The sequence below is a fragment of the Musa acuminata genome, chromosome BXJ1-1 (genome assembly GCF_036884655.1).
Source record: "Musa acuminata AAA Group cultivar baxijiao chromosome BXJ1-1, Cavendish_Baxijiao_AAA, whole genome shotgun sequence".
Taxonomy (NCBI): Eukaryota; Viridiplantae; Streptophyta; class Magnoliopsida; order Zingiberales; family Musaceae; genus Musa; species Musa acuminata.
Window position 1 is genome coordinate 33,908,141 of NC_088327.1, and position 25,744 is coordinate 33,933,884.

General features: G+C 41.2%; 1 protein-coding gene across 3 annotated transcripts; it reads right to left on the bottom strand.

The window, feature by feature from the left end:
* Positions 1-1,254: 1,254 nt before the first annotated feature.
* On the bottom strand, positions 1,255-4,900 carry LOC135583417 (interactor of constitutive active ROPs 2, chloroplastic-like). 3 transcript variants are annotated; one of them, XM_065190351.1, is made up of 4 exons: positions 4,762-4,900; positions 4,599-4,653; positions 3,826-4,000; positions 1,255-3,134 (listed from the first exon to the last, which is right to left on the bottom strand). In XM_065190351.1, the coding sequence occupies exons 2-4, from the start codon at positions 4,616-4,618 to the stop codon at positions 1,404-1,406; spliced, it is 1,926 nt and encodes a 641-aa protein (XP_065046423.1). In that variant the 5' UTR covers positions 4,619-4,653; positions 4,762-4,900; the 3' UTR covers positions 1,255-1,403. The 3 variants fall into 3 exon arrangements, with proteins under 3 accessions (XP_065046423.1, XP_065046424.1, XP_065046422.1); XM_065190352.1 differs by having other exon boundaries at positions 4,757-4,896; XM_065190350.1 differs by lacking the exon at positions 4,762-4,900 and having other exon boundaries at positions 4,599-4,717.
* Positions 4,901-25,744: the final 20,844 nt, after the last annotated feature.

Below are 25,744 nucleotides of genomic sequence, written 5' to 3' on the forward strand. Positions count from 1 at the left end.
TTAACACATCCAAGAAAAAGACATACACTACACATGTCATTTAGTTCAATTACATAGATATGATAACTAAAAGTCATAAAGATACATAATAATTCATGTCGTTTTGGACACTGCGAAACTAAGATTGGTCAAAATTGAGTCATACTAATTTAGGAGGATAAATACAATATTTGTCTAATATGTTATTCACTTTCATTGCTTCAAAATTGATGAGGAAGCCTTCTGAAGAATCTATCTCTTTGTACCAAAATTCTCCATCCTGAGCTGAGCTGACTACTTGCCTTATGCTAAGCTTAAATCTTTAAACCTGGGAATTGTATAATAGACAATTTTAGGGTTCACAATGAAGCAAAGAAGGGAAAGATAAAGCAAAAGGTTCCTTAGGAAGAAGAAAAATAATTCTTAATTTCTCTCTCTTTTTCTCATTATTCCTTTCCAAAATATATTTTTCTAAATAAATAAATAAATGTTGATATATGATGATATACCAGACCTAATTAACAAGGATTGAATGCTTGAAATCTAATTAAATAAATTTCAGATGATAAAGATTTTATCATATCATAGTAGAATTATGAGATCAAGACATGCCTCTCTCTCTCTCTCTCTCTCTCTCTCTCTTATATATATATATAAATAAGTAGAACCTGGAATCCTAACATTTATATTATTATAATTGCTTCGTAATGATAACAGAGAGATTTCCTCTGATAATAAAGAGATTTCCTCGTATAGTTAAGAAAATTTTATCTTCTATCATGCAAAGAATGGTTTACGAGCGAGAGTCGTGAGTAGAGCAAGAGCAGATCGTTGCTGTTACTGTGATTGCTATTGCTGTGAGAGCACAAGCATTCCTTTCGTTTCCTTAAGTCCGTCCTTCGTTCTCCTTAAGTCCGTCCTTCGTTTTCTTTAAGTCCGTCGACTGTTGACAGATCAACGAAGACTATCACGGTGAGAAAGATGAGAATTGGCTGTGGAGCCTCTTAGGAATTTAGCTGCAACGACGTTGGTCGCTGGCCGAAGGCAAGGGCAAAGCTTTGCTTTTCTCAACGGCGTTGATCGCTGGTCGAAGGCAAGAGCGAAGCTTCGCTTTTCTCACTGCTTTGATACCATGATGAAAATAATAGAAGATAAGAACAATTATTAAAGAAATTTTTTTACTTTTTCATCGATAAAACTTCTTCGATAATTATTCTTATCTTCTATTATTTTCATCACACAATTAAGAAAATATCAGCCACCGAACACAAACTGTGGAGCAAATGGTGATTTATTGTTTCGGAACTGAAGAGAAACCAAGGTTTTGGATTAGCACTACAAACTGGAAATGCAAATTGGTCCGTCACTTTAGAGAAACCAAGGTTTTGGATTAGCACTACAAACTGGAAATGCAAATTGGTCCGTCACTTTTGGTCCTTGTTCCACATCCCTCTGATTCTTCCAAGGACATGGCTTTTCTTCTTCCCCGGGGATTCATCATCCAAGTCGTCGGAGAACTGTAGGCTCACCAGCTTCCCCGCAGCAGACCTGTAATCGGAATCCGCAGCACCAGCCGTTTGATCAGCCGTAAGCATCACGATAGCTGTTTCAGCTGCCTTCCTCCACTGCTCCGCTTGCACCTTCAGCCTCCTCAACTCGGCCTCCATTTCTGTCTTCGCCGCTTGAGCTGCCTTCAGCTCCTCCGCCGCCCTTGTAGCTCTTTCGCTGTTTTTTTCGGCTTCTTCGGAGATGAATCCTAGCTTCGTCAGCGCGGTCTTCGTGGTCATCATCTCAGCCGCTGCTGCTTCGCAAGCATTATGCTTCTCTGTCTCCACCCTCCTCAGCTCCAGTTTCAATTTCTCATTGTCTTCAGAGAGTCTCCGCAGTGCCGTCTCCTTGTCGGCTAGTTTGGACTTCAAAGATATGACATCAGCTTCAGATTGAATTTGATGTTCCCGTCTTTTATCCATGTCTGCGAGCAGCTTCTTGTTCATATCTGAGATCCTGCGTAGCTCCACTTCCCCGTCGAACAGACTGGTCTGCAACACGGTGATCTCTGATTCAGCTTCACTTAGTCTCGATTTTAGTTCAGATTCTCTGAGTCCGGAGTCGGTACTCATTTTGTCCATGTCTGCGAGCAGCTTCTTGTTCATATCTGAGATCCTGCGTAGCTCCACTTCCCTGTCGAACAGTCTGGTCTGCAACACGGTGATCTCCGATTCAGCTTCGCTTAGTCTCGATTTTAGTTCAGATTCTCTGAGTCTGGAGTCGGTACTCATTTTGTCCATCATCTCATTAGTGCATTGGAGCTTCACCATGCTTAAGATCTGCTCTTGTTGATGCTCGACCAGAGCATCTTCAAGTGTTGACATCAACTGTTCCGCCTCGGAATCTGAAGAACCAAAGCAGATCTTCTTTAGATCGCCGAAATCGACTGAGGGTTGTATATGAGCAGTAAACTGTTCGTGCTGCAGTTTCTTTACAGTTTCTTCGAGTAACTTGACTCCCGTTCTGGATTCTTTCAACTCGGTAGCTACGATGCTGAAGGACTCCATGAGTTTTGATCCGTCACTAAGGAGAGACTCGATTGTACTCTGGGCAGATTCCAATTGTCTCCTCGTCTCGGTAAGCGTGGATTTCGCCTCGGATTCGGCTTTTTCGCTGCTTCTGAGCTGGACTTTGAGGTTTTCGATGGTGAAAGATGCCTCTGCCAGATTCGTTTTCGAGGACTGGATCTCTAAATGATGAACCTCAGACTTCTTTGCGAGTGCGGCCTCGGATCGAAGGACCATCTCAAGCTGCAGTTTCAGCCTCCGCATCTCGTTCATGGCGGAGGCCAGCGCGGCAGTGTCAACCGAGTGCTGATTCTGGATAGCTTCCAGCTCGGACTGCCATGCACGGTCGCGTTCCTGAGAAATCTTTCGTAGTTCTTGAATCCGAGCGTCCTCTGCCGCCGACAGCTCCTCCATCTGGCCCTGGGAGTCTTCCAGCTTTAGAGACATGACCAGAAGTTCCTTCTTGGCCTCTTCTGCTTCCTGCTGGGCTCGTCTCTTCCATGATTCAGTTAAGTTCAGCTGATCCCTTGTCTTCTTCAGATCCTCCTGCAGCTGAGTGATCTGACATTCCAATTCAGTGACCCTACTCGGCCGTCTCCTCTGGATCAGAAGCAAAGAAAAGGAAGCAAGTGAGGATCCGTAATATCAATCTCCTCTAGCACGGGCTTAAATTCTTAGCAGGCTCAATATCAACCAAGAATTAAGAACAATTGAGTTTACTTGAATGAGATCCAGCATGCATATTTTTTTATGGACAAGTGCATAACAATTCCTTTAATTTAATCGTTGTTGGTATAGCAAAAGACCGAACCACTTTCTAATTTCTTCCTAATACACATGAATTTATTTGGATTTCTATTAAGTAGAGATTAATTGCAGATACCAAATAATAATAATAATAAGTAAAAAGACTGCATGTCAAGTCATATATATCATCATTCACGTGATTGGTTTACGGAACACATATGACTAGCAGGTACCATCCGAACATAATTTCACTGTTTGGATTTTTTTTGCTTCTGTCTCTCCTAAATTTTCACTGTTTCTCGATAGAAACTCTAAATTTTCAGCTGCTAGTAGCATGCAATCACATATGCTAATTCCAATATGCATGAACTATCTCAGATTTCACATGATTCTCATGGAAGGTTTGTGATGATATGGTTTGATTTAAAGCTGCAATTAGACATAGCAATCGGATAAACATATCATGGTCCTTTGATTTCAAGATTGTGGCTCTCAGCGACGAAGGTTTCAGACATGGTATTACTATGATGACTGGATTGGGTACCTCAGTCTCCAAGGCTTTGGCTGTGCGGCATTCGATCTTGGGACTTCTGTCAGTGAGATGTTTCGATTGATTTATAGCAGAAGAGGTATTTGATTCAGATCCAGTCATCTTCATCGGACGCTTCGATCTAGGCGTCACCAGACAAGCCTTTGCTGGCACTTCGGTGTACCCATTCCTGCTCAAAGAGAAGAACTCATAGACAAAATAGAATCAGCAAGAAACATCAAAGCCGTTCTATTTATCAACTCGGATGACTGATCTAAGTGACCGACCACCAAGAGGTGTTATTACGAGCAGAAATTGTGTAGAGGTTCGTAAGTTCATTTGAATGGTAAATGTTATACTCCAGTGGCACGGCAATTTTGCTTGAAGCTAAAGCCAAATTTGGCTTCAAGCTCTTAAAATCGAAATGCAAATCTCCAGATGCATTGTCAGGGAGAGAGGACCTACGACTTGAAGGAAAGAAGACAAACATGAAGCAAGCTACAAAACAAACAAAATAAGATTTGAGGAACCATGGAGAGAAGAAACAACAAATGGGCAAGTGTCTGAGATGGGGTGTTTCCAACACATGGGGGCCATCACCGGAGCTGAAATAGTACCAGGAAAAGATTCTGAGAACATCCGACTGACCATGGTGATGATGTCAACCTCGGTGTTCTTTGTGTGTAGGTTCAACCAAGTGAACATTCTGTTCCACTTCATATGATTACCGGGGAACCTGAGCAAGTATGGATAACCCCAAGAAATGGTAACCCAAACCAGTGTCATACCTTGTTTTGGATATCTGCATGCTGATTGCGTTATTTATCTTGTGACAGGCCAACCCTGCGAAGGAAGAAGTACAGGAAGACATCAGAGTGAGAGATTTGTGGGGAGGAAGGCACAGAGATGTCAAGTGGGAGAATGGAATTATTGTGCTTCTTCTCACCTCACCTTGTGTTAAAAACGCAAGCAAGAAGGAGTATGAACAGCACTGGAACTTCCTTTTTCTTCACTCCGAACCTGCTCAGGTACGCAGAGTATCATCCCTACCAAATGAAGCACCGCAACCACCAAACGTGGGAACTGAGAAAAGGATTCGAGCAGAACTAGTGCCTTTTTTCCTTGGCCTCTACTCCACTTTCTTTCTCAGTTCAGCTGCATAACACACTATAAAGTCACTGCAGAAAAAGTGATCGTTCACAGAGTGGTTCAGTCTACACTACTACTTGAATGTCTATAAAGATCTTTGAACTGATACAACAAGATTGAGAATGACACACAAGAATTGAAACTCACCAAGACTTGGTCTTCTTCGTTGCTCTTCTCCTTTCTCTCTCCAAACCTTCTTCTTCTTCTTCTTCTTGTTGCTGCTCTTGTTTGTGCTTGCGATTCCCTGGGCTTCTGCCTACTTGTGGTAGTTAGTGGAGTTCCTCTCAAGCTAAGAAATGAGTACAGGAACAGGCTTAAAATATGAAACATATTGTATGAGAACAAAGCATGCATATACTATAAACTACTCACAAACAATGTTTCAGATAAACATTTTTCGTTTAAAAATAATTTTTAATTTAATAGTGCCATTCGAAGTCTTTAAAGATGAGGCAAAAAGAAGGCTCATATGAAAAATATTTTTATATGGATGAAAGATTTCAAAGATTGGAAAGTCCATTTGATTTCTGTCAGTTATCATGATTGAGATGATCGAGTGTCACGGGTTACGGCCTCCGTAGCCAGTGAATCTGGAGAGACAAATGGAACATGCACTGACCTGTGAAGATGTTTCCTTTTCTTGTCTTAGGGTTCCCTACAACTGATAGGTTCATATGATCCGATGCCTCACGTGAATCCAGCCGCAAGTTAGATGCATTTCTCGAGGCGGCATGATATATTAATCTTGTTCGATAAATTTGGGGAGAAACTTGAAACATATTGTTGTTGTTATATCAAAATATGAATTAAAAGAGTAAAAGAATTTAGGGTGGTGCATGTTGTTGCTCACTCCCACCCATCCATTTATGGTTCTCTTCACACAATAGCGTGTGTTCACGGGCGGGTGGATGAAAAGAATAAGAACAGGGAAAGGTATCTCCCAACAGCTTCCTACTTGTAGTAGGTGTGCAGAGGGACCAGATCATGACATGGAGATATGGGATTTGGGTTCCGTGATCTGCAATGGAAGCAATGCTTTCATATAAAATGAGGTTGGCTTTGGCTAAGAATCCCATCAAATAAGATGTTAGGTTTTTTTACTCGTGCAAGCTCTCATCATAACCTAAGTTTGTCTTTCTCTTAGTGGCCCCAAAAGGTAGTTCTAAAGAGGAATCCTCTGTGACTAAATATTATCTTATTAATATTAATTCAAATTAGTTAATTAATCATAATTAGAAGAGATCAATTTCAGATTTTTTATATAAATATTATTAATAAGGAAGATTGCCAAATGAAACATCCGACAAATCGATTGCATAATAATCGAATATAACAAAACTATCTTACTGGTCTTTTAGATTATCTTAAAAAATATAAGTCTACATTCACATCTCTCAAATCCTTTTAAGTTTACTAATTTAAGCATTAGAGTAGCTTTTCTCAAGTACACTGTCAATATAATTTTTACGAACCTCTTGTCTATCCAACATCTCTTGTAACAAGTTTAGACATAGGATCTATATTGAATCCGAACCTTTGATATATAAAATAATTAAAACCTAAACATCGTACCTCTTCGATGTAAGATTTGTGATAAGTTTGAATGCTAGATTCAAGTTGAATCCGAACTCCCTAATTCATGCGACAATTAAAATTTAAACCTTATTTCTCTCGAGTATTAAACTATGTGACAAGTTCAAAAGCCGATTAATAATATATGAAACAAACATTAATAATTAAGAAAGTATGTATTTATGAAGAATCTTTACATTTTCACAAACATATATATATTATAATATTAGTGCAAGAAAAATATATAAGATGGAAGAGATATCTGGAAAGCAAGTGCCTTGTTTGGCATTAATTAAACCCTGTACGTGAGGCAAAAGCGTTAACGGTAAATGGTGGGGAACAACGATGCGTATTAGTAAAGCAAAGCCGCACTCTTTGTCTTTAAGCGTCTGCAAACCATTTCTAGGAGAAGGCGATGTTTGGTCAGAGTCCAACAACTACACTGAGGAGAGTAATCAAAGTTTCCACTTAGGTTCCAAATTAGTGTACATTAGAAAAGGAAATAAAATATATATGGGAACCCTTCGGCCGCTTCTCTGTTTTGAGTTGAGATTGATTGTATGAAAGAGGAAATCGGAAAGAGAAAAAAAATAAAGATATATATCGAGATCGAATAAGCATCTAATTAGAGGAATAATTTCTCTCACAATGATTATTATGTCTTTGCTAAATTTGTCTTACGTCTCAACAAAATAGAGGAACAAACTTTCTATACGAACAAATAGCGGAATAAATTTTGTATATGAACAAATACAAATAAGCCATATGCAATGAAATTAAATAAAATTATAATAAAATAAGACATTAAGATTTACTTGAAAAGGAGGGTAAAAACCACGGGATTGATAAAAATTAAACGAAAAATATAGAAAGATAGAAATTGTAGAAGAAACTATGAAATGTATAAGATGTAATTGTTAGTTCATTTTGATAGTAAACTCTTAGCTATTTATACACACTCAGCGGGGAGGTTATACACATTCAGCATGGAGGATTTTTCTCAACTACTTAGAGATTTCCTCAACTACCTTGAGGAAATCTTATCTGCTTATCATACCCCGATACCCCGATTGAGCTTCCATTAAGGATGCCGATCTTGGACCGATGAGGAAAAAAATCAAGGATGCCGATCTTGGACCGATGAGATGAAAAAAGTTTACGGGCGAGAGGCTTTGTGAGTGGGTCTACTAGTTGATCAGCTGTATATATGTGAGAAACACGGAGTTGATGTCTGACAACTTGATCTCGCACGAAGTGGAAGTCAATGGCTATGTGTTTCATGCGGGAATGAAACACTGGATTAGTACATAAGTAGGTAGCTCCAATATTATCACAATATATTGTAGGAATAACTGTGGAGTTAATATTGAGTTCCTTGAGCAGATTTGTGACCCAATTGAGTTTAGCAGCGGCGGTGGCGATGACACGGTATTCAGCTTCAGTTGTAGATCATGCAACCGTCTTTTATTTTTTTGAACTCCAACTGATTGGAGTAGCTCTAAGGAAGATAATGTATCCTGACGTAGATGTTCTATTATCAAAGTTTCCTGCCCAATCAGCATCAGCAAAGGCATGGAGATTGAGTGAAGTATTTTTGCGAAGAAAAATGCCACGATTAAGAGTCCCTTTAAGATACCACAAAATTTGGTTGACCGCAGACCAATGCGTAGTAGATGATCGATGCATTAATTGTGATAATTTATTGACGTCAAATGAAATATCTGGACGGGTGAGAGCCAAATATTGTAAGGAGCCAAGGACTTGTCGATATTGAGTCGAATCTATAGTAGGACTTCCATCACATAATTTAAGTGATTCACTAGTAGAGAGAGAAGTTGTAACCTCTTTCGCATCCTGCATGTTTGTCTTTGATAATAAATCTTGAATATACTTTCTTTGTGATAGGAAGAGACATGAAGATGTAAATGTTGTTTCCACTCCCAAAAAGTAGCTTAAAGTTTCTAGATCTTTGAGGGAGAATCGATTGGCCAAGTGCTTTAGAAATGCCTGAGTCTTCAAAGGATCATTTCCTGTGATAATAATATCATCCACGTATACTAAAAGATATATTATACTTCCATTGTGCTGACAAATGAATAACGAGGTATCAGACTTGGAATTGATAAAGCCAATTGAGGTAAAAAACGAGCCAAGCTCGTTATACCAAGCCCTTGGAGCTTGATGAAGTCCATAAATAGCTTTTTGAAGTTTGCAGATATGCCTCGAATATTGAGGATGAACAAAACCAGGAGGTTGCTGCATAAAGACATCTTTAGTAAGTGTCCCGCATTGCCAACATCCAATTGTCGTATGTGCTAGCCTTTTGAGATAACCAAACTCAGGATAAAACGGATTGTTGTGGGTTTAACAACGGGACTAAATGTCTCTGTGAAGTCGACACCAGGTCGTTGATGAAACCCTTTGGCGACTAGACGTGCTTTATATCTGGCAATGGATCTGTCTGGGTTCCGCTTAATTTGAAAGACCCATTTACACCCGATGATATTTTGTGTGTGATGAAAGGATACTAAGGTCTATGTAGAGTTATGGAAGAGAGCATCATATTCGTCACAAATGGCTTTACGCCAGTGAGAAGATTTTTGAGCTTGAGTGATTGTAGTGGGTTCACTGGCCTTAGTGGAGGAACTTGTTATAACATGTAAGTCAAGGACTTGACGTGGTTTGGCAATACCACTTTTGGAGTGTGTTGTCATTGGATGTCTAGGGGGGATAGAAGTGGTAGATTGTGTTGGTGGTATAGCCAAGGGCGAGTCACTGTTATGGACCGGGCCAACCGTTGGCATGACAATGTCACTAGGTCTAGGAGAAGGTAAAGCCAGTGGCAATGTTGCCGAGGGTATTACTTCATTAATAGGAGAAACTTGTGAGGAAGGGAGTGGAGAAATAGAGGGAGTGAGAAGCTGTTGAACTGGAGTAATAGTAGTATGCGGATCTTGAGGGTAAGGACTGGATGGTGTCATTGGAGGTTCGTGTGATGAGATCGGAGGGATATTCCAGTGATGCATGTTTATCGAAGTAGCTTGCATGGTAGGATTATTTTGAAAAAGAAAGACAGACTCCTCAAAAATAACATGACATGATATAAAGACTTTTTTAGTTTGGGGTTCATAGCATCGAAAAATATTATGTTCAAGAGAGTAGCCTATAAAAGTGCAAGGCTTAGATCGTGGTGTTAGCTTATGTGACACATAGGGATGGAGCCATGGATAACATAAACAACCAAAAACTTTGAGTTTATGAAGGTTTGGAAGCTTGTGGAATAATTTTTCAAATGGTGACTAGTATTGTAAGACTGGAGTGAGCATACGATTAATGAGATAAACTGCAGTTTGATAAGCTACTGACCAAAAAGGTGGTGGCATGGATGCTTGATGTAGAAGGGAGAGACCAGTTTCAACGATATGCCGATGTTTGCGTTCGGCAAAGCCATCCAATTGGGGAGTATGTGGGGGTGACTTGAGGTGTTGTATACCACAAGCAGAGAGACAGGATGCGAGGGCTTGATATTCGCCTCCGCCATCAGAATAAACTGTTTTAATGGAAGATTGAAAAAAATTCTCGACCAACTTTCGAAAGTTGGTAAATACCGTGGAAATATCAGACTTATGGTGGAGAGGATATAACCATATGTACTTAGTAAAATAATCTATAAAAATGACATAAAAGTGAAACTTGTCAAAAGAAGGAATTGGGGCAGGGCCCATACGTCGGTGTAAATGATTTCAAATGGTTTATAGCAAGAAATGGAGGTTGTCCCAAAAGGCAGTTTATGACTTTTATTGCAAAGACAAACATCGCAATGATTGATAGTGCTATTGATTTTCAAGGTAGGAAGAGAATAACGAGAAAGTAATTTTTGCTGGATAAAAGGAGAGGGATGACCAAGACGACGATGCCATACATCAACTGGAGCTGCAACTAAAGAGTGAGCAGTAGGAAGGGTAATTTGCGAAGCAGATGACCACTCATAAATGTTGTTTTTGTTCTGGCCCTGGACCAAGGATGCCCCCATGCTCAAATCCTTAATAAGAAAAAAGTTAGGAAAGAATTCAATTGAGGTATTATTTTGTTTACAGAATTGAGAAATGGAAATGAGGTTTCTTTTAATGTTAGTGCACACAAAACATCATCGAGTGTAAAAGTTGTGATAAGTGAACTAAGCGTTGAGGAACCAGAATGAGTAATAGGAATTCTTTTACCATCATCAATGATGATATCTTCATTTTCGTCATAGTTGTTGTAGATGGACAAGTTTTGAAGATCATAGGTGATGTGATAAGAGGCGCCCGAGTCCACAATCCAATTAGGTTGGGTAAGAGTTGGAGTAGCCATGAAATTCGCCTAAGGCCACTGTGATGGAGTAGGGAGTTTGGGGCGAGACTGACAGACTTTCACGGAGTCTCCGACTTTATCACATAATTGACAAATAACTCGTTGGTGGCTTGTGAAGTCAGGACGCGACGGTTGAGGATTATGAAAGTTACCACCTTGATATGGATAAGGGGGGTTTGGTCTGAGCTCCATAGGGCTAGGAGGCAACTTAACCAAATCATTGTTGACGTGCTTATTGTACTGGTTGCTCTTCCTCTTGGATTTTTGATTGACCTGAGCTGTAATAGGTGGTCCGGGCAACCTATCATCACGCTTCAAGTACGTCTCATAGTCGATCAACTTATCATAAAGTTCTTCGAATGATATTAGTGAGTCGCGTGTCCGAAGTGCTACTATCAGTTCTTTGTACTCGCCTCCTAGGCCATTGAGGGTATGGATTAGGACTTCTTCATCACTAAGAGAATGACCTATCAAAGCTAAATCATCGATGTATCAAAGCTAAATCATCGATGATAACTTTGATATGTTGTAGATAATCAGCAATAGTACTTCCCTCTTGTTTCATTTTCATCAGATTGGAGAGAAGTCCGAGCATGCGAGTACGCAAGCGATTTGCCAAAGTTGTTTATAACTTGGACCATGCTTCTGCAGCAATCGTACATGAGGATATCAGCGGGGCAATAGATCCAGCAACGGAAGCTTGAATAGCTTGGAGGATGAGGCGATCTTGACGTAACCATAGTTTATGGGCTGGATTTGGTACTGGACTGGGTTCACCTGGGATGTTGATCATTTCAAGTGGACATTAGAGAGAGCCATCAACGTAACCTAGGAGATCATAGCCAAATAGAAGATTAGAAAGTTGTGCCTGCCAAGATGCGTAGTTGCCACCTTTGGATAATTTGAAGGGAATGAGTGTTGCAGCATTGCTGGTGATAAGACTTTGAGAAGTACTCAGAGTCCCTGCAGAAACAGGGACTGGAATATCGGAAGAGGAAAATGAAGACATTCCAGATATTTTATGGCGGTTTAAGTGATCTTTACAAAAGATGTAAAGATATAGGAGGGACGGAGGAGGAGAAAAGCAGATTAATGCGCTACAAAGGAGGCTGCAACGATGAACTGCAGAGGAGGCTGCAGTGATGCATTGTAGAGGAGGCTGCAGCGATGCACTGTAGAGGAGGCTGCAGCGATGCACTACAGAGGAGGCTGCAGCGATGAGCAAGAAATATGCAGCGATTAGGTGAAAAGAAAGAAAAAAAAAATCTGCAACAGTTATAGTTGCAGAGAAATTACTACGGTTGAGGGAAGCAACTACATATGAAAGCTGTAAAAACTACAATCGTTCTTGTTGCCGTAGGAAGGCAGTGGCGGCCGAGCAGTCTTCGACTCCGAAATAGGAAGCAACGACATCGGAGGAGAGGTAAGCAGCAGCACTGTCCTTTCCAACTGAATAGAAAAGAGGAGCAGTAGAAGGCTTCGGCAGAGCTGCTTACATCCACAAGGAAGAAGGCTTTGATACCATGATAAAAATTAAACGAAGAATATAGAAAGATAGAAATTGTAAAAGAAACTATGAAATGTATAAGATGTAATTATCTAGTTCATTTTGATAGTGAGCTCTTAATAGCTATTTATACAAACTCGGGAGGTTATACGCATGGAGAATTTTTCTCAACTACTTAGAGATTTCTTCAACCGACTTGAGGAAATCTTATTTGCTTATCAGGGATAAACCAGAGAAAATCAATTATAAGAATAATGAATATATAAATTTTAGAATCTTTTGCTCAAAACCAAAGCAACAATCACAAAAGAATAACCGAAATATAAGGATTATGTCACTATGCATAATATCTGAAATCTCGTCCCGTAATTATAGCAAGAATTTACTATAGATTTGAGAGAAAAGAATGTCCGGATGATGGAGAACGACCTCTATGTTATCCTTATCTTTTTCTATTTTTTTCTCTTATTTTTCTACTATTTTCTCTCCCTTTTGAATCATATTACTGTTATAGTTTTTTTTGCTCTTTTTCATAACCACCGCACCACCTTTATTAGATATAGGTTTCAGTTAATAAGGGAAGTAGGCTATCGATTATTAAAACTCACTACGGTCTGAACCAATCGGTTGTCTACCCAATCGTCACCGATTGACCTTACAAGAGATAACATCCTGCATTAATTGTAATCCTAACATATATATATATATATATATATATATATATATATATATATATATATATATATATATATATTTTGACGTTTCTGAAACGTCAAGTTGTGGACATCATCTTTTTGGGCGGAATAATTCTCATAGTAATATAACATATCACTTTTATATCCATAATAATATCTCTTCTACTAATCATATAAAACCACTATGTAAACAAGGTATATATATTAAATCCAAGAGAATCAACCCTATCTGACACACAATATACTTACCAGATTTAAATGTCATTTCACATGTTGAACCATACGTTTGCCATACAAGAGAATAATTCTCATGTGATTAAAATTACTCATAAATAATACATTTTCCTACTCGACATATGAAATAACTATGTAATTAAGGTATATACTATACCTGACGGAATTAATCACACTGTATGTATGACAAATATTCTTAGTCGGTTTAAACGACATCTCATGTGTTACGTTAGGGAAACAATTCACTCAAGGGAACAATTCTCACAAAATAATAAACACATTACCTATGTAAGCATAGTGCTCATGAAAAATCAATCCACTTTAATAAATATTTTTTTTAATATCCTTAGTAAGGCTATTATCGAGTACAATTTATATTATCCCATTAGACTTTGTAAACATCCTTTTTTTTGCCGATCCAAATGTTTAGCTGATAGCCTATGAATTCAGCTCATAGTGAACTTTAATTACCCATGATTCATTTTAGCTTTTAACTTATTTAACCTAAAACCCTAACCCTTTTAACCAAGAATTGTGGCAACTAGAAAGAAAAATAGAATAGCATTGGCTGTGAGAAAGAGAGAAACAATAGTAATAGAAAAGGGTAGAAAAATAAGAAAATAAAAGGGAAGAAGAAAAAGATAATGTAGAGAAATTGTTCTTAATTATCCAGATAGTATTTTTATCTCAAGTTAGATCAGATCTACAGTAGATTCTTACTGTGATTACTTGAAGAAATTTTAGATATTATGCACAGTGATATAATCCTTGTATATTAGTTATTCTCTTGTGATTGTTGTTTGGGTTTTGGGTAAGAGACTTTGATATTTATATATTCATTATTTTTATATTGGATTTTCTCTAGTTTACCCCATGATTTTGTTGTCAGGAAAAAAGTCGGCACTAGGGGGGGTTGAATTAGTGCAGTGGTAAAAACGTCGGTTCTAAAAATTCTTTCGTACGTTGAAAATTGATTTCAGAAACTTGAAAGCGTATGCGAGTATAGGGGTAGTAAAAGCATAGTAAAGAGGAGAGGCATGTTAGGATCGGAGCGGCACTAAGAGGGGGGGGAGGGGGTGAATTAGTGCAGCGGATTAAAACTTCGGTTTTGGAAAAATCTTTCGTACGATAAAAAACCGAACTTGAAAAGCTCAATAACTTAGAAGCATATGGAAGCGTAGTGACTAAGTAAAGTAGTTTGCAGTATGTAAATGGCAAGAATAAAATGCAAACCAGAGAAGACGGTAGTTTATAGTGGTTCGGTCAATCGTGACCTACATCCACTCCTCTGATTCCTCTTCTGTCGAGGCCACCGGCATCCACTAATGATCTTCCTTTACTAGGCAAAGATCAACCTCCTTCTTATACCCCTCTTACAACCTCTTACAAGTGGTTCACCCTTTTACAAAGATTTCAATGAAAAGAAGAGAGGTGAATAGTCAAGCTATTGAAAACAAGACTTTTCCTAAAGCTTTTCTCAACTTCTAGCTTCTCAAAAGGTTGTATAATCTGCTGAGAATTGAAGGGTATTTATAGGCCCCAAGAGGATTCAAATTTGGGCTCCAAAATTTGAATTCTCTTGGGTTTCCGAGGCTGGCGGTGCCACCGCCTGTTAGTGGCGGTGCCACCGCCTTGTCACGGACTTAGCTGGTTTTGCCTAAGTCGTACGGCACCCTTGCGTGTCCGTCCGCAAAGGTCAGCCTCCCCGAAGCCTCCCATTGTCCCTTAGGACCACCAAAAGAGAAAACGGGTTAGAGAGAACGTCTCAATCGGGATCCACAAGCAAACATCTCCAAAAAACACTTCATAGACAATGCAAATTACAAACAGACTTTACAAGCTCTGAACAGTGGCACAACAAAGGGTAAAATGGTCCATTACAGACCGAGAATCTCTCGCACGTGTCCACATGACACAACCTTTATTTACAAGCCTAAAGAGGCCACCAACCCAACTAAAATGGGACTATTAAGCCTTCGGCTGCCCCTCTATATGCTGTACAAGGCATGAACATGCCAAAAGACACGGACATACATAAGCATTACATCAAACACCCTGTTTCGAAGTTTGTCCGTGACATTCTCCCCTACTTATTCCTTCGACGTCCTCGTTGAAGCCTTTGTCGACACTACAACTCCTCGCCTTTGCTGAGTCTTCAATCTTCTGCTCCAGCTAAAATGCGCCTCTTGGCTCCCAGCTGCTCTCCGCTGCTGTTTTTTTTTTGAGTAGTCGAACCTTTGATCCGCCATGCTGCTGCAACTCACCCATGACTCTGACTCTGGTGTGGGGTTGGCTGAGTTGTGTTGATCATTGTTGATTCCTACGGGTCCCCCAGATGAAGGAAAATACCATCCTTACTGCGCCAGTCTCTCAAATTCCTCATGCTGCTTGAACTAGGTGGATGCTTGTTGGAGCTTTAACGAGCATCGTCTCGCAAACTTCTGAAGTTTTGGGTCCTTCCTCCACAGAATCTGCTCATTGACTCTTCTTTCAGTTAGTTGTCACATCCAAGTAGGTTCGCATCACTTCCACTTTCGATTGGCATTTCGTTGGGAAATGAAGCGGACAATCTACTCTTAGTAGCACTGATCACCGTTGGCGAGGATTTGACAACTATTGTCTTCCATTATCTTCGAAGGGTCTTTGAACTTGTGCAGAGCTCCTCTGCTGGATAGATAAGAGAATTGGGGTACTCGGTTTCGCCCATCCTCTTAAGAGTTGAGAAGGCAAAGGTTACTTGACTTCGCCCGCCTCCTCGAGGTTGTACTTCATGCATCGAGCTGGTTACTAGCCTTCGCCTGCTCTTTGCTCACACTTCTGAAGCACTTGAAGTGTTTGCACTCCTTGCATTGAGTTAGCTACTGTGATTCACCTTCTCAATGCCATCGAACTTCTGGAATGCAGGAAGTTTTCACCCCAACTTGGAGTAATTCTCTGATAGATGGGGTCGCCTCTGGGATTGTACCGTCTTCTCTATCAACCCTGCCACCTACTCCACTGAGTAGTAAAAGTACAGCACCGCATACTGCTTGCTTCGTTCCTTGGTCGTGCACTATTGCATGACCCGAAGTCCTTCACTTACGGCTATCTTGATGAGAAACTTGTTGACACCAGTCTTACGAAGTTCCTCGGCCTCTGCCCTTCAGCCTTGTCTCGGTACTTGGAGATTGCCTCTGCATTCTCCACCTCCTCGGCCCCTTTCACGACCAAGCACTCTCCCTCCATGAGAGCAAGGGATCAATGACCTTCACGGAAGTCCCGCCTCTGCGGTACCATGGCGCTGCCATGCCCATGGCACTACTATCCGTCGCCTCGCATCTACATCCCTTTTCTTCACAATCAGTAGATATGCCTCTGTGACACTCCTCCGAGTCCACCTCCATTCTACCTAATTGCTTGATTTTGGATAGCTAAGTTCCTCTGGACTCGTCGTCGCTTCCTCGCCCCTTTCGACCCCCTGCTTCAACACCTCTGTGTTCTCCAAGCAGTCTGTTTGGTCGATGGAAAGACAGACTGCAACTCCCAAGCATGGCCTCTGCCATCACGTTGTAGGGTTTGCACCGATTCTGTTCTCCTTAGCTTCCTTGGTAGCAACGTTCGCTTACTCGGCCTTGTCCTCTGACTTGCCGGGCTCCCTTAAGCGAATATGAGCTCTGGAGCAGTCCAACTCTCCAGCTGCTTCGATCATACCTCTGCATGATCAAGTCCCTCCCATGGAACTCACTGGTACTTGCATTCAAACTTTTCCCTTAGTGGAACACAGCCCCCATATGCTGATGACCAAGGTTTTCATTCGATGCAAAATTCGATGCACGCCCGGAAGACCCGCCTCTACGGTACCATGGCCTTCACTCCTTGAATCCATAGCCCTTCTTGCCGTCGTGTTGTTCACCGAAGTGGAGCTCCCAGTAGCTCCCGATCATACCTCCATATGATTTAGTCCCTCCCGGGACTCAGTCGTGTGTATCGCATTGCCACGAACTGTTCCACCACGATCCGCTGCACCATGTCGCCTCCTGGTGACATCTCCATTACATTCTGATCCTTGTGAAATAAACTCGAATTGTGAACCCTCCATGTGTGGCCTCTGCCAATACATCGTAGGGTCTCCTCCACCTTCGATTTTGTTCGCTCCTTTGGCAATCGACCTTCATCCACCCACTCTTGGGCCACACCTAGATGAAGCACCACTCTAGGACAGTCCGTCGCCTAGTAGCTCCCGAAGTCCACCGACTTCACTGTAATTTGTGCACCATTGTCTGGATCCTGGGCCTCTGCCCCTACCAGCACAATCTCCGCTGCGCACCGCTTCCTTCATGGCAACTTGAATGACAACACTGTGGCATATTCTTCAAGAGTACCCGCCTCTGCGTCCTCTTGCCCCGTGCTAAGGCCTTCTGAACTCAACTTCGCCTCCGCAGATTGAGTCGCCTTAGTTCCTCCATCAAATGCTCCTCCGAGATAAGGTGCATGTGCCCCGAAGCTCCCTTCGTCTTTGGCACCATGCAAGTTGAGTCCGCTCCGTCAGAATGAAGGACCCATGGAACAACATGATCCTGCTCTTGCCTTGCAAGAGTTCATGTCCTTGACCTCTGTCTAAGGAAAGCACTGTGCCTCTGCTCCATGCTCCAACTTCTCTGCTGGCTCCCTTCATGCGGCTTGGGTACTTCACCAAGTTACACCCAAGTTGCTCCGCTACTCGTTTTTGCATTGAGTCGATGGTGGCCCTCGCGCCCACCATTCCACGGGTCAGCCCTCCCTTGAGTCCGATCTCCATATCGACTCCAAGTGTGCCTTCATTTGTGTTGCTTTGGGTCGCTCCCCCACTTGATCTCGCAATGCATCCACCAATGCATTCTCTCAAGCGAGATCATGCGATGACTCCTCGCCACCTGCTCAGTCCATCGAGCTTCGTGGAGTTGTTGTTTGTAGAGGTACTCCTCAACATGTGAGGTCCGTCTCACATGATTCTCCCTCTGGAGAGCCGGAACTTATCCCTCCTGGATAACTGTCCCATTGGAGCAACATCTCTCTTCGTTTCAGAGACCACCATCCCCTTGGACTACTCCGATCTGCTGAACAAACTGTGCATTGTTCTGCCTCCTGCAAACGCACTTGCTAGATTGCGACTCCCCGTCAATACAGTCCTCGCTGCACCCCTCAAGGCCTAGCAACATGCTGAACTCATTGCACACTTCAGCCTCCTACGGATGTATCCTTCACATGCCGAAGAGAAAGTTTCAATGCTCCATGGCGCCGAGTTTCGGTCGCCTTGGGATGGCCACGAACATTCCATCGTTCGCATACAAGCCCATGCATGAGTACCAAATTCTTCGAGTTAGCAATTCCCCTCACCTCTGTGAGCTTTGCATAACTCTTTTGGTCGTTGAGCAACTCATTCCACCTTGGATGGTCTCATCCTTTACCAAGTGCCTCGCTTGCCTTGAGCACCATCAAGTATGGTTGTCAACATTGAGCCGCAGCTCAAACTCAACCATCCCAACCTTTGTGCGCTCCAAATTCTTCCAAGCTTGCCTGTTCTCGTGGTGCCTCTTGCGCGAAGGGTTGGCCATTCCTCTGAATGCCAATCTTGGATGCCCGCTCCTCTGAGCGACTTCTTTTCCATACATCCCCATGCCCGTTTTCCCCCAAACGGTCGCGCGTGTGCTGACTGTCCTCAACACAGCCCCGCTAGGTCCCCCACGTTTGCATACTAAGTGTTTCTATGAGTGCTTGTCCCGCTCTGATACCATAATGTCACGGACTTAGCTGGTTTTGCCTAAGTCGTACGGCACCCTTGCGTGTCCGTCCGCAAAGGTCAGCCTCCCCGAAGCCTCCCATTGTCCCTTAAGATCACCAAAAGAGAAAACGGGTTAGAGAGAACGCCTCAATCGGGATCCACAAGCAAACATCTCCGAAAAACACTTCATAGACAATGCAAATTACAAACATACTTTACAAGCTCTGAACAGTGGCACAACAAAGGGTAAAATGATCCATTACAGACCGAGAATCTCTCGCACGTGTCCACATGACACAACCTTTATTTACAAGCCTAAAGAGGCCACCAACCTAACTAAAATGGGACTATTAAGCCTTCGGCTGCCCCTTTATATGCTGTACAAGGCATGAACATGCCAAAAGACACGGATATACATAAGCATTACATCAAACACCCTGTTTCGAAGTTTGTCCGTGATAGCCTATCACTGTTAGACATTGATAGTGCTGGGCGGTGCCACCGCCCAGTCAAGCGGTGCCACCGCCCAGCCTAGGCGGTGCCACTGCCTAGGCCAATTCAGCTCACTGGTTGGGCTCCAAACTTGGCCCAAACCAGTCCGAACTTGGGCCCAATTGGCCCCTACTTGGGTTATAGGATTAACATCTAATCATAACCCTAATTAACGTGCTAACTACGAATTTAAAGATATTTTCTAAGCTATTACAAAGTCTGTATGTCAAGACTTCTTCCGGCGAGCTTCCAACGAACTTCCGATGGTCTTCCGATAAACTCTCGAAAACCATTCTGCGGACTCCCGACAAGCTCCTAGACTTCACGATTTGATCTTGGCGAGTTCCAACGAGCTTCTTCGGCAAGCTCTGATCTTTCTCGATGAGCTCCGTGAACTTCCAACGAACCTTCCGGCGAGCTTCCGAAAAACCCTTCGGCAAGCTCCCTACTCATTCTCGGCTAGTTCTGGCAGCATTCCCGACGAACCTTTGGACTTCCGTCAAACTCTCGAACTCGCAACAAATCCTTCGCGCTTGACTCCAGCACTTTGTTTTGCTTTATGTCTTCATCATTATCGTAGTTAATCCGGCACACACAAACCAAAACTCAACTCCGATCTAGACAATTATTACAACGCGAATTGACATTCTGTTGCCCGGCACGTCATTGGTTGGCGCTTCGTCCGATTCTTCGGTGCATCGTCCTCTCTTACGGCTTGTTGCCCAATCGGTGGTTGACCTCCGCAACCCCGATATCCTTGGCGCAATTTCGCTCTCTTTGGCCCGATGCCCGACGTCCGAAGCGTTCAGCCATCCAATATCCTGACGTGATCTCTTCCGGCACAACGTCAATTCCTCTTGCGTCAACTGTCTAAACCTGATCGAATAGACCTGCATCACTCAAAATGCAGTTAAACATCTAAACACAATCAATTAGTTTCATCATCAAAATCTAGGATTCAACAAGGCACAGTAAGGAGGAGAGGCAGTTTGCTATAAGAGTAAAGTGCTCAAAGGAAACGCAAAGCAGATTTTTATAGTGGTTCGATCGTCGTGATATACATCCACTCCGTCGATTCCTCTTTCGTTAAGGCTACCGACATCCAGTATCAGTCTTCCTTCAATAGGCGAAGACCAATCACCTTTTACAGCTCGATTCTCCTTTTATCGGGTTTAAGAGATAACCCTTATACCCTCACTTACTCCTCTCTTAAACTATTCTAACACTTAAAACTTTTGAAAAGAGTTCACACAAGATTGTAGCAACGTTTCTTTCTATTTTCACAAGTCTTGTGTATGTATGTTAACCAGGGATGAGAGAGATTTTTATAGGCTTCAAGTTGATTCAAACTTGGAGCCTAAAAACATTTTATCCCAGGTTTCCTAAGTCTGTGTTGGGCGGTACCACCACTAGTGTCAATGTGACACTAATACTGCACTGGGCGGTACTACCACCGCCCAGTCTAGCGGTACCACAGCTTGGCACCCTGCTAGGGGCGGTACCACCGCCCAGACTGGTGGTACCATCGTCTGACACAGTCTTGAAGACTGTACCACGACGGTGCCATCTCTTGGGTCACTATTTGGGCCTTTCATTGGGCTCAACATAACCCTTACATGGGCCCAATTGGCCTATAATTGGGTTGGCCCAAATCTAATCTCAATTATGTGCTAATTACGAAATCTAAGGCATACTTAAGCTAAATAAGTCCCTAGGTCTTGGTTTCTTCCAACGAGCTTCCAGCGATCTTCCGGTGAACTTTCGACGATCTCCCAGCAATGTTCCAATAAACTTTCGGCAAGCTCCTGGACTTCACGACGATCTTCTTGGCGAGTTCCGATGAGCTTCTTCTAGCAAGCTTCTGGACTTCTCGGCTAGTTCCTATAGAACTTTCAACGAACATCTGGACTTCCAACGAACTCTTGAACTCCCAAAGAAATTGCATCATTGACTCCGGGACTTCATTTTGCTTCATACCTTGCTATTGTAGTTAATCCTACATATATAAAACACACTTCGATCTAGACAATTAATACTAAGCATGAATCATATTGTCCGGTATGTCATTGGTTCATCGATGCTTCATCTGATTCTTTGGCGCATCATCCTCTCTTACAGCCTATTGCCCAATCGGCCAGTTGACTCCGTAACTCTGATATCCTGGGCTCAATATCCGCTCTTTTGGCTCGATGCCCAAATCCATGGCCCGAAGCCTTCTGTTGATATGTCGATAGATCTTTTAGCCCGATGTCCAATCATCTGACATATTTTTATTCGGCCTAACATGATTCTTCCTGTTTTAATTGTCTCATCCTGATCGAAGCATCCTGCATCACTAAAAACACAGATCAAATCATAAATACTTATCAATTGATTTCATCATCAACATACGATATTCAACATTTATCCCTTCACTTTAGAGGGATTTTTCCTGTAAATTTTAGTGTTCTAATTTTCATTTAATTTGACTACATCTATTTCTATTTGTTACAAAGTTTTCTTAGCCCGTGGTTTTGTTCTGTTTATCCGATCACCAAAGACTTATTATTTTATTTTTGAAATCCATGATCAGATACACGAATCTAGGATAAGAGAATTATTGAAAACTTTAAATTAAGATTATATAATATCCAGCAATTGAAGCTACGTATGTTCCACCAACAGTTATGAACCTTTTTAAAACACTAAATCATCATTTAGAATTCCAATACGTGGCGCGGAAGGAAATAATTGATTACATTGAATCCAATAACGTAAGCAATACTAACATGTATCATATCATATGGCAACTCATAAAATGTCCTTATCAAAATTCAAAATTAAAATAAACTATTTTTTAATTAAACTATAAAATAATAATTTAAAAAATTCTACCGAATTGAACTCATATCTACTGATGTAGATTAGCATGGGTCCCAAAAGACTTAGACCGCATAGATTAGGTTAGGGTGTATAGGTCTGTATTGTTGTGATTAACATTCAATCATTTCTTATTCGAGAACTACGTCTATGTGCTTTGCTTAGGTATGCAAATGAGAATTAGGTGGTAGATGAGTAGACACCACATGCCAACACATTGCACCATGAGCATCCAATGTCGGTGTCCACATCAGATGCTAGTGAACTGCCATGGGAGCTCAAACCCACAAGCGTGTGGTGATCGGGCTGAGTTACACCCATATGATCGGACCCATAAGTATGTGGGGTCGGATTGAGCACCGCGTGTCCGAGATACTCATTTAGCATCTTCATATGTTGAGAGCGACAAATGCGTCGGACACGCTGTCGCTCCGCCGCTCAGGTCACCAATCGTTTCCTTTTCCATCGATAGTTTCCGGAGATAGATATTCTAACTCTTGCTTAGTCCAATCGTTTAAACTCAAACACTAGAAGAGTCATAGTCAATAATATTGAAAAATTTAGGATAACATTGTATAAAAAAAAATATTATTTAGGGAGATTATATATCTCTGAAAATATATAGATCTATGGGAAAGGATGAAGGTCAACTGTCCTCCTCTTTAGTGATAATCCATACGATAGGGGGCTGTGAAGACGCTCCTCAAATCGCTACATAATCATTCTCCACGCACACCACATGATCAAGGGGCTGACCCTTCTTATTCTCCACATGCCCTAAGTAGGGGTTGCTGGCTGAGGAGAAGAGGGAGAGAGAGGAGAATAGGAGGTGCTAGCCAAAAGGGGTCTAGCCTACGACCCATTGGTTCTCTGATATTTATAGAGATCCCTTATCAACTTAACCATAACTGATCCTGCCCTATTACACGCTGGATCTCCATCCAACTATCCAAACCTTTTGGATTACTAGATCTCAACCCAACAATATCTTATTGGCTCTTATTAGATTTTATCCACAAGATCCAATAATTCATAGGCTTATTGGATATCAAAATAAGATAGAGACTCCAACGAATATCTCATATTTGAACCTCTACTAGTCACAATACCTACAATATGTATGTGACCCTTTAGGCCCAATATCGTGCTAGCCGTGAGCTATATATATTAAAACTTTTTTTTAACTAAATAAATTATTATATTCATAATAATTCACTCGACTCATCGACTACGGATGTACTAGGCCACCACGTCACAATCCCCAAACGATACAAGAGAATCAAATTCATTGAATCTATCTCTCCTCAGTTACTATATATCTATATTTCCTCATTCATCTAAAATCCTAAAGACCGTGTACCGAGCATGATGATGTCAGGCCCATACGGAATCTGCTCGAGTCTTACTCTAATCGAATTCTCTCGGAGAACTCTTTCTCTTTCAATCCGAATGATCCTCGTTAGAGATTTGCTTGAGCAAGAACATATAGGATATTTCTCTTATGATACTGAGAGCGGATGATCCTCTATTGACACTCAATAGCCCCCGTAAGGTTGGTTATAACTCTCGATAACTAACTATGCTAAATTTAGAACTTCTAGACCTATAAGTCCGGTATCAAAGAGTAGAGTACTTATACATGACATTCTTAGTGTCTCAAGTTTAAGGACTAGATACATAACTAAGATGACAAAATCGCTGTTTAACAATGAGGTATCATCAACCACCTAATATTCCGTGAGCAGATCGATCAATGAACTTATTATCTAATGAGCACCTACACTATATCCCTAGTGTCCCCACACTATATCCGTAGTCGATGAGTCAAGTGAATTATTACAGAGATAATAATTCACTGAGTTAGAAGGAGTTCTGACAGGTATGACTCACGGTCAACTCGATATTGGGCCTAGAGGGTCACACACATATGGTAGGCATTACGATGAGTAGAGATTCAGATATGAGATATCCGATGGAGCCCTTGTCTTATTAGATGCAGATCCAATACCCACTAGGGGAGGACCCATTAGGGTTTGACAGGGGACCTCTATAAATAGGAGGGATTCAGAGCCTCATAGGCTAGAGCCTTTGCTTGCCTTTTCTATTCTCCTCTCCCTCTCCACCTCAGAGTAGGCCTGGAGTTTTGAGGAGCATCGTCGCAACCCTGCTATGTGGATCATCGCTAGAGAGGAGGACGCTTTACCTCCTTCACCCTCTCCTAAGGATCTGCAAGGAAATAGGGATATACGATCTCCCTAGGTAACACAATCTACTCTATACGCAGTTTTAAGTTTCGCAGATTTTGCGTACCAATCTTCGCACGACGACGAACATCTCTTTGGGAATTGGGGATTTTGTTTTCTTATTCTTCCGTTGCGCATATGATGTCGCCCCCAAGATTTCCCAACAAATTATTTATTAACATCTTGAGTCAAACTCATTCAAAAAGGAAAATATGTTATTACAATAAATATTAAAAAAATTTAATATTTTTTAATATTAATTATAATAATATATTTTATGGTTTTTGTAATAACATATTTATTGTAATAACATATTTTTAATATTTAGTATATTTTTAATATTTATTAATATTTTGTGTTTCAAGTCTAAAGACTAAGTACACCATTGGGATGACTGAATCGTTGTATAACAATAATTGTATCATCAACCATCCATTATTCCTTGAGCGGATTAATCATTGAACTTATTCTCCAATGAGCACTTGTACTGTGGTCCTAGTATCCCCACCCGAGTAGCTATGAGACCAGCCACCTTCATCATATGGACGAGTATATAACACATTAGTTTGTCTAGTTATCTCGATGTCTCTCTCGAATAACCTATGACTAAGATTATTTAGGGTTTGTGTTTAAAGGTGAATCGGTCTCATTATCATGATCTCATCACGATTTGATTTCCAGTGCATAGATACATGGACACCATAATATATTTATGCAATAAGCAATATAAAGTAAGAAAATACTATAATAATAATAAACAAAAAGAGTGCATGTTATATCACATATGCCATCACTCACGTGATCGGCTTGTAGGGGCACCTATGACTAGCAATCCACAATAAAATGAAGTTGTTGAGAGAAAAAAATAAGAGTTTACAAGAGATGATAAGAACTATGCTTAATGAACATAGTCTATCCAAATATTTTTAGGTTGAAGCCATTAACACAGCATGAACAAGGTTCTCATAAGACCACTATTGTCTAAAACTCCTTATGAATTATGGAACAATAAAAAATTCAACATTTCATATTTAAAGTTATAGGTTGTAAATGTTTTATTTTGAATAAAAAGATATCTTAGGAAAATTTG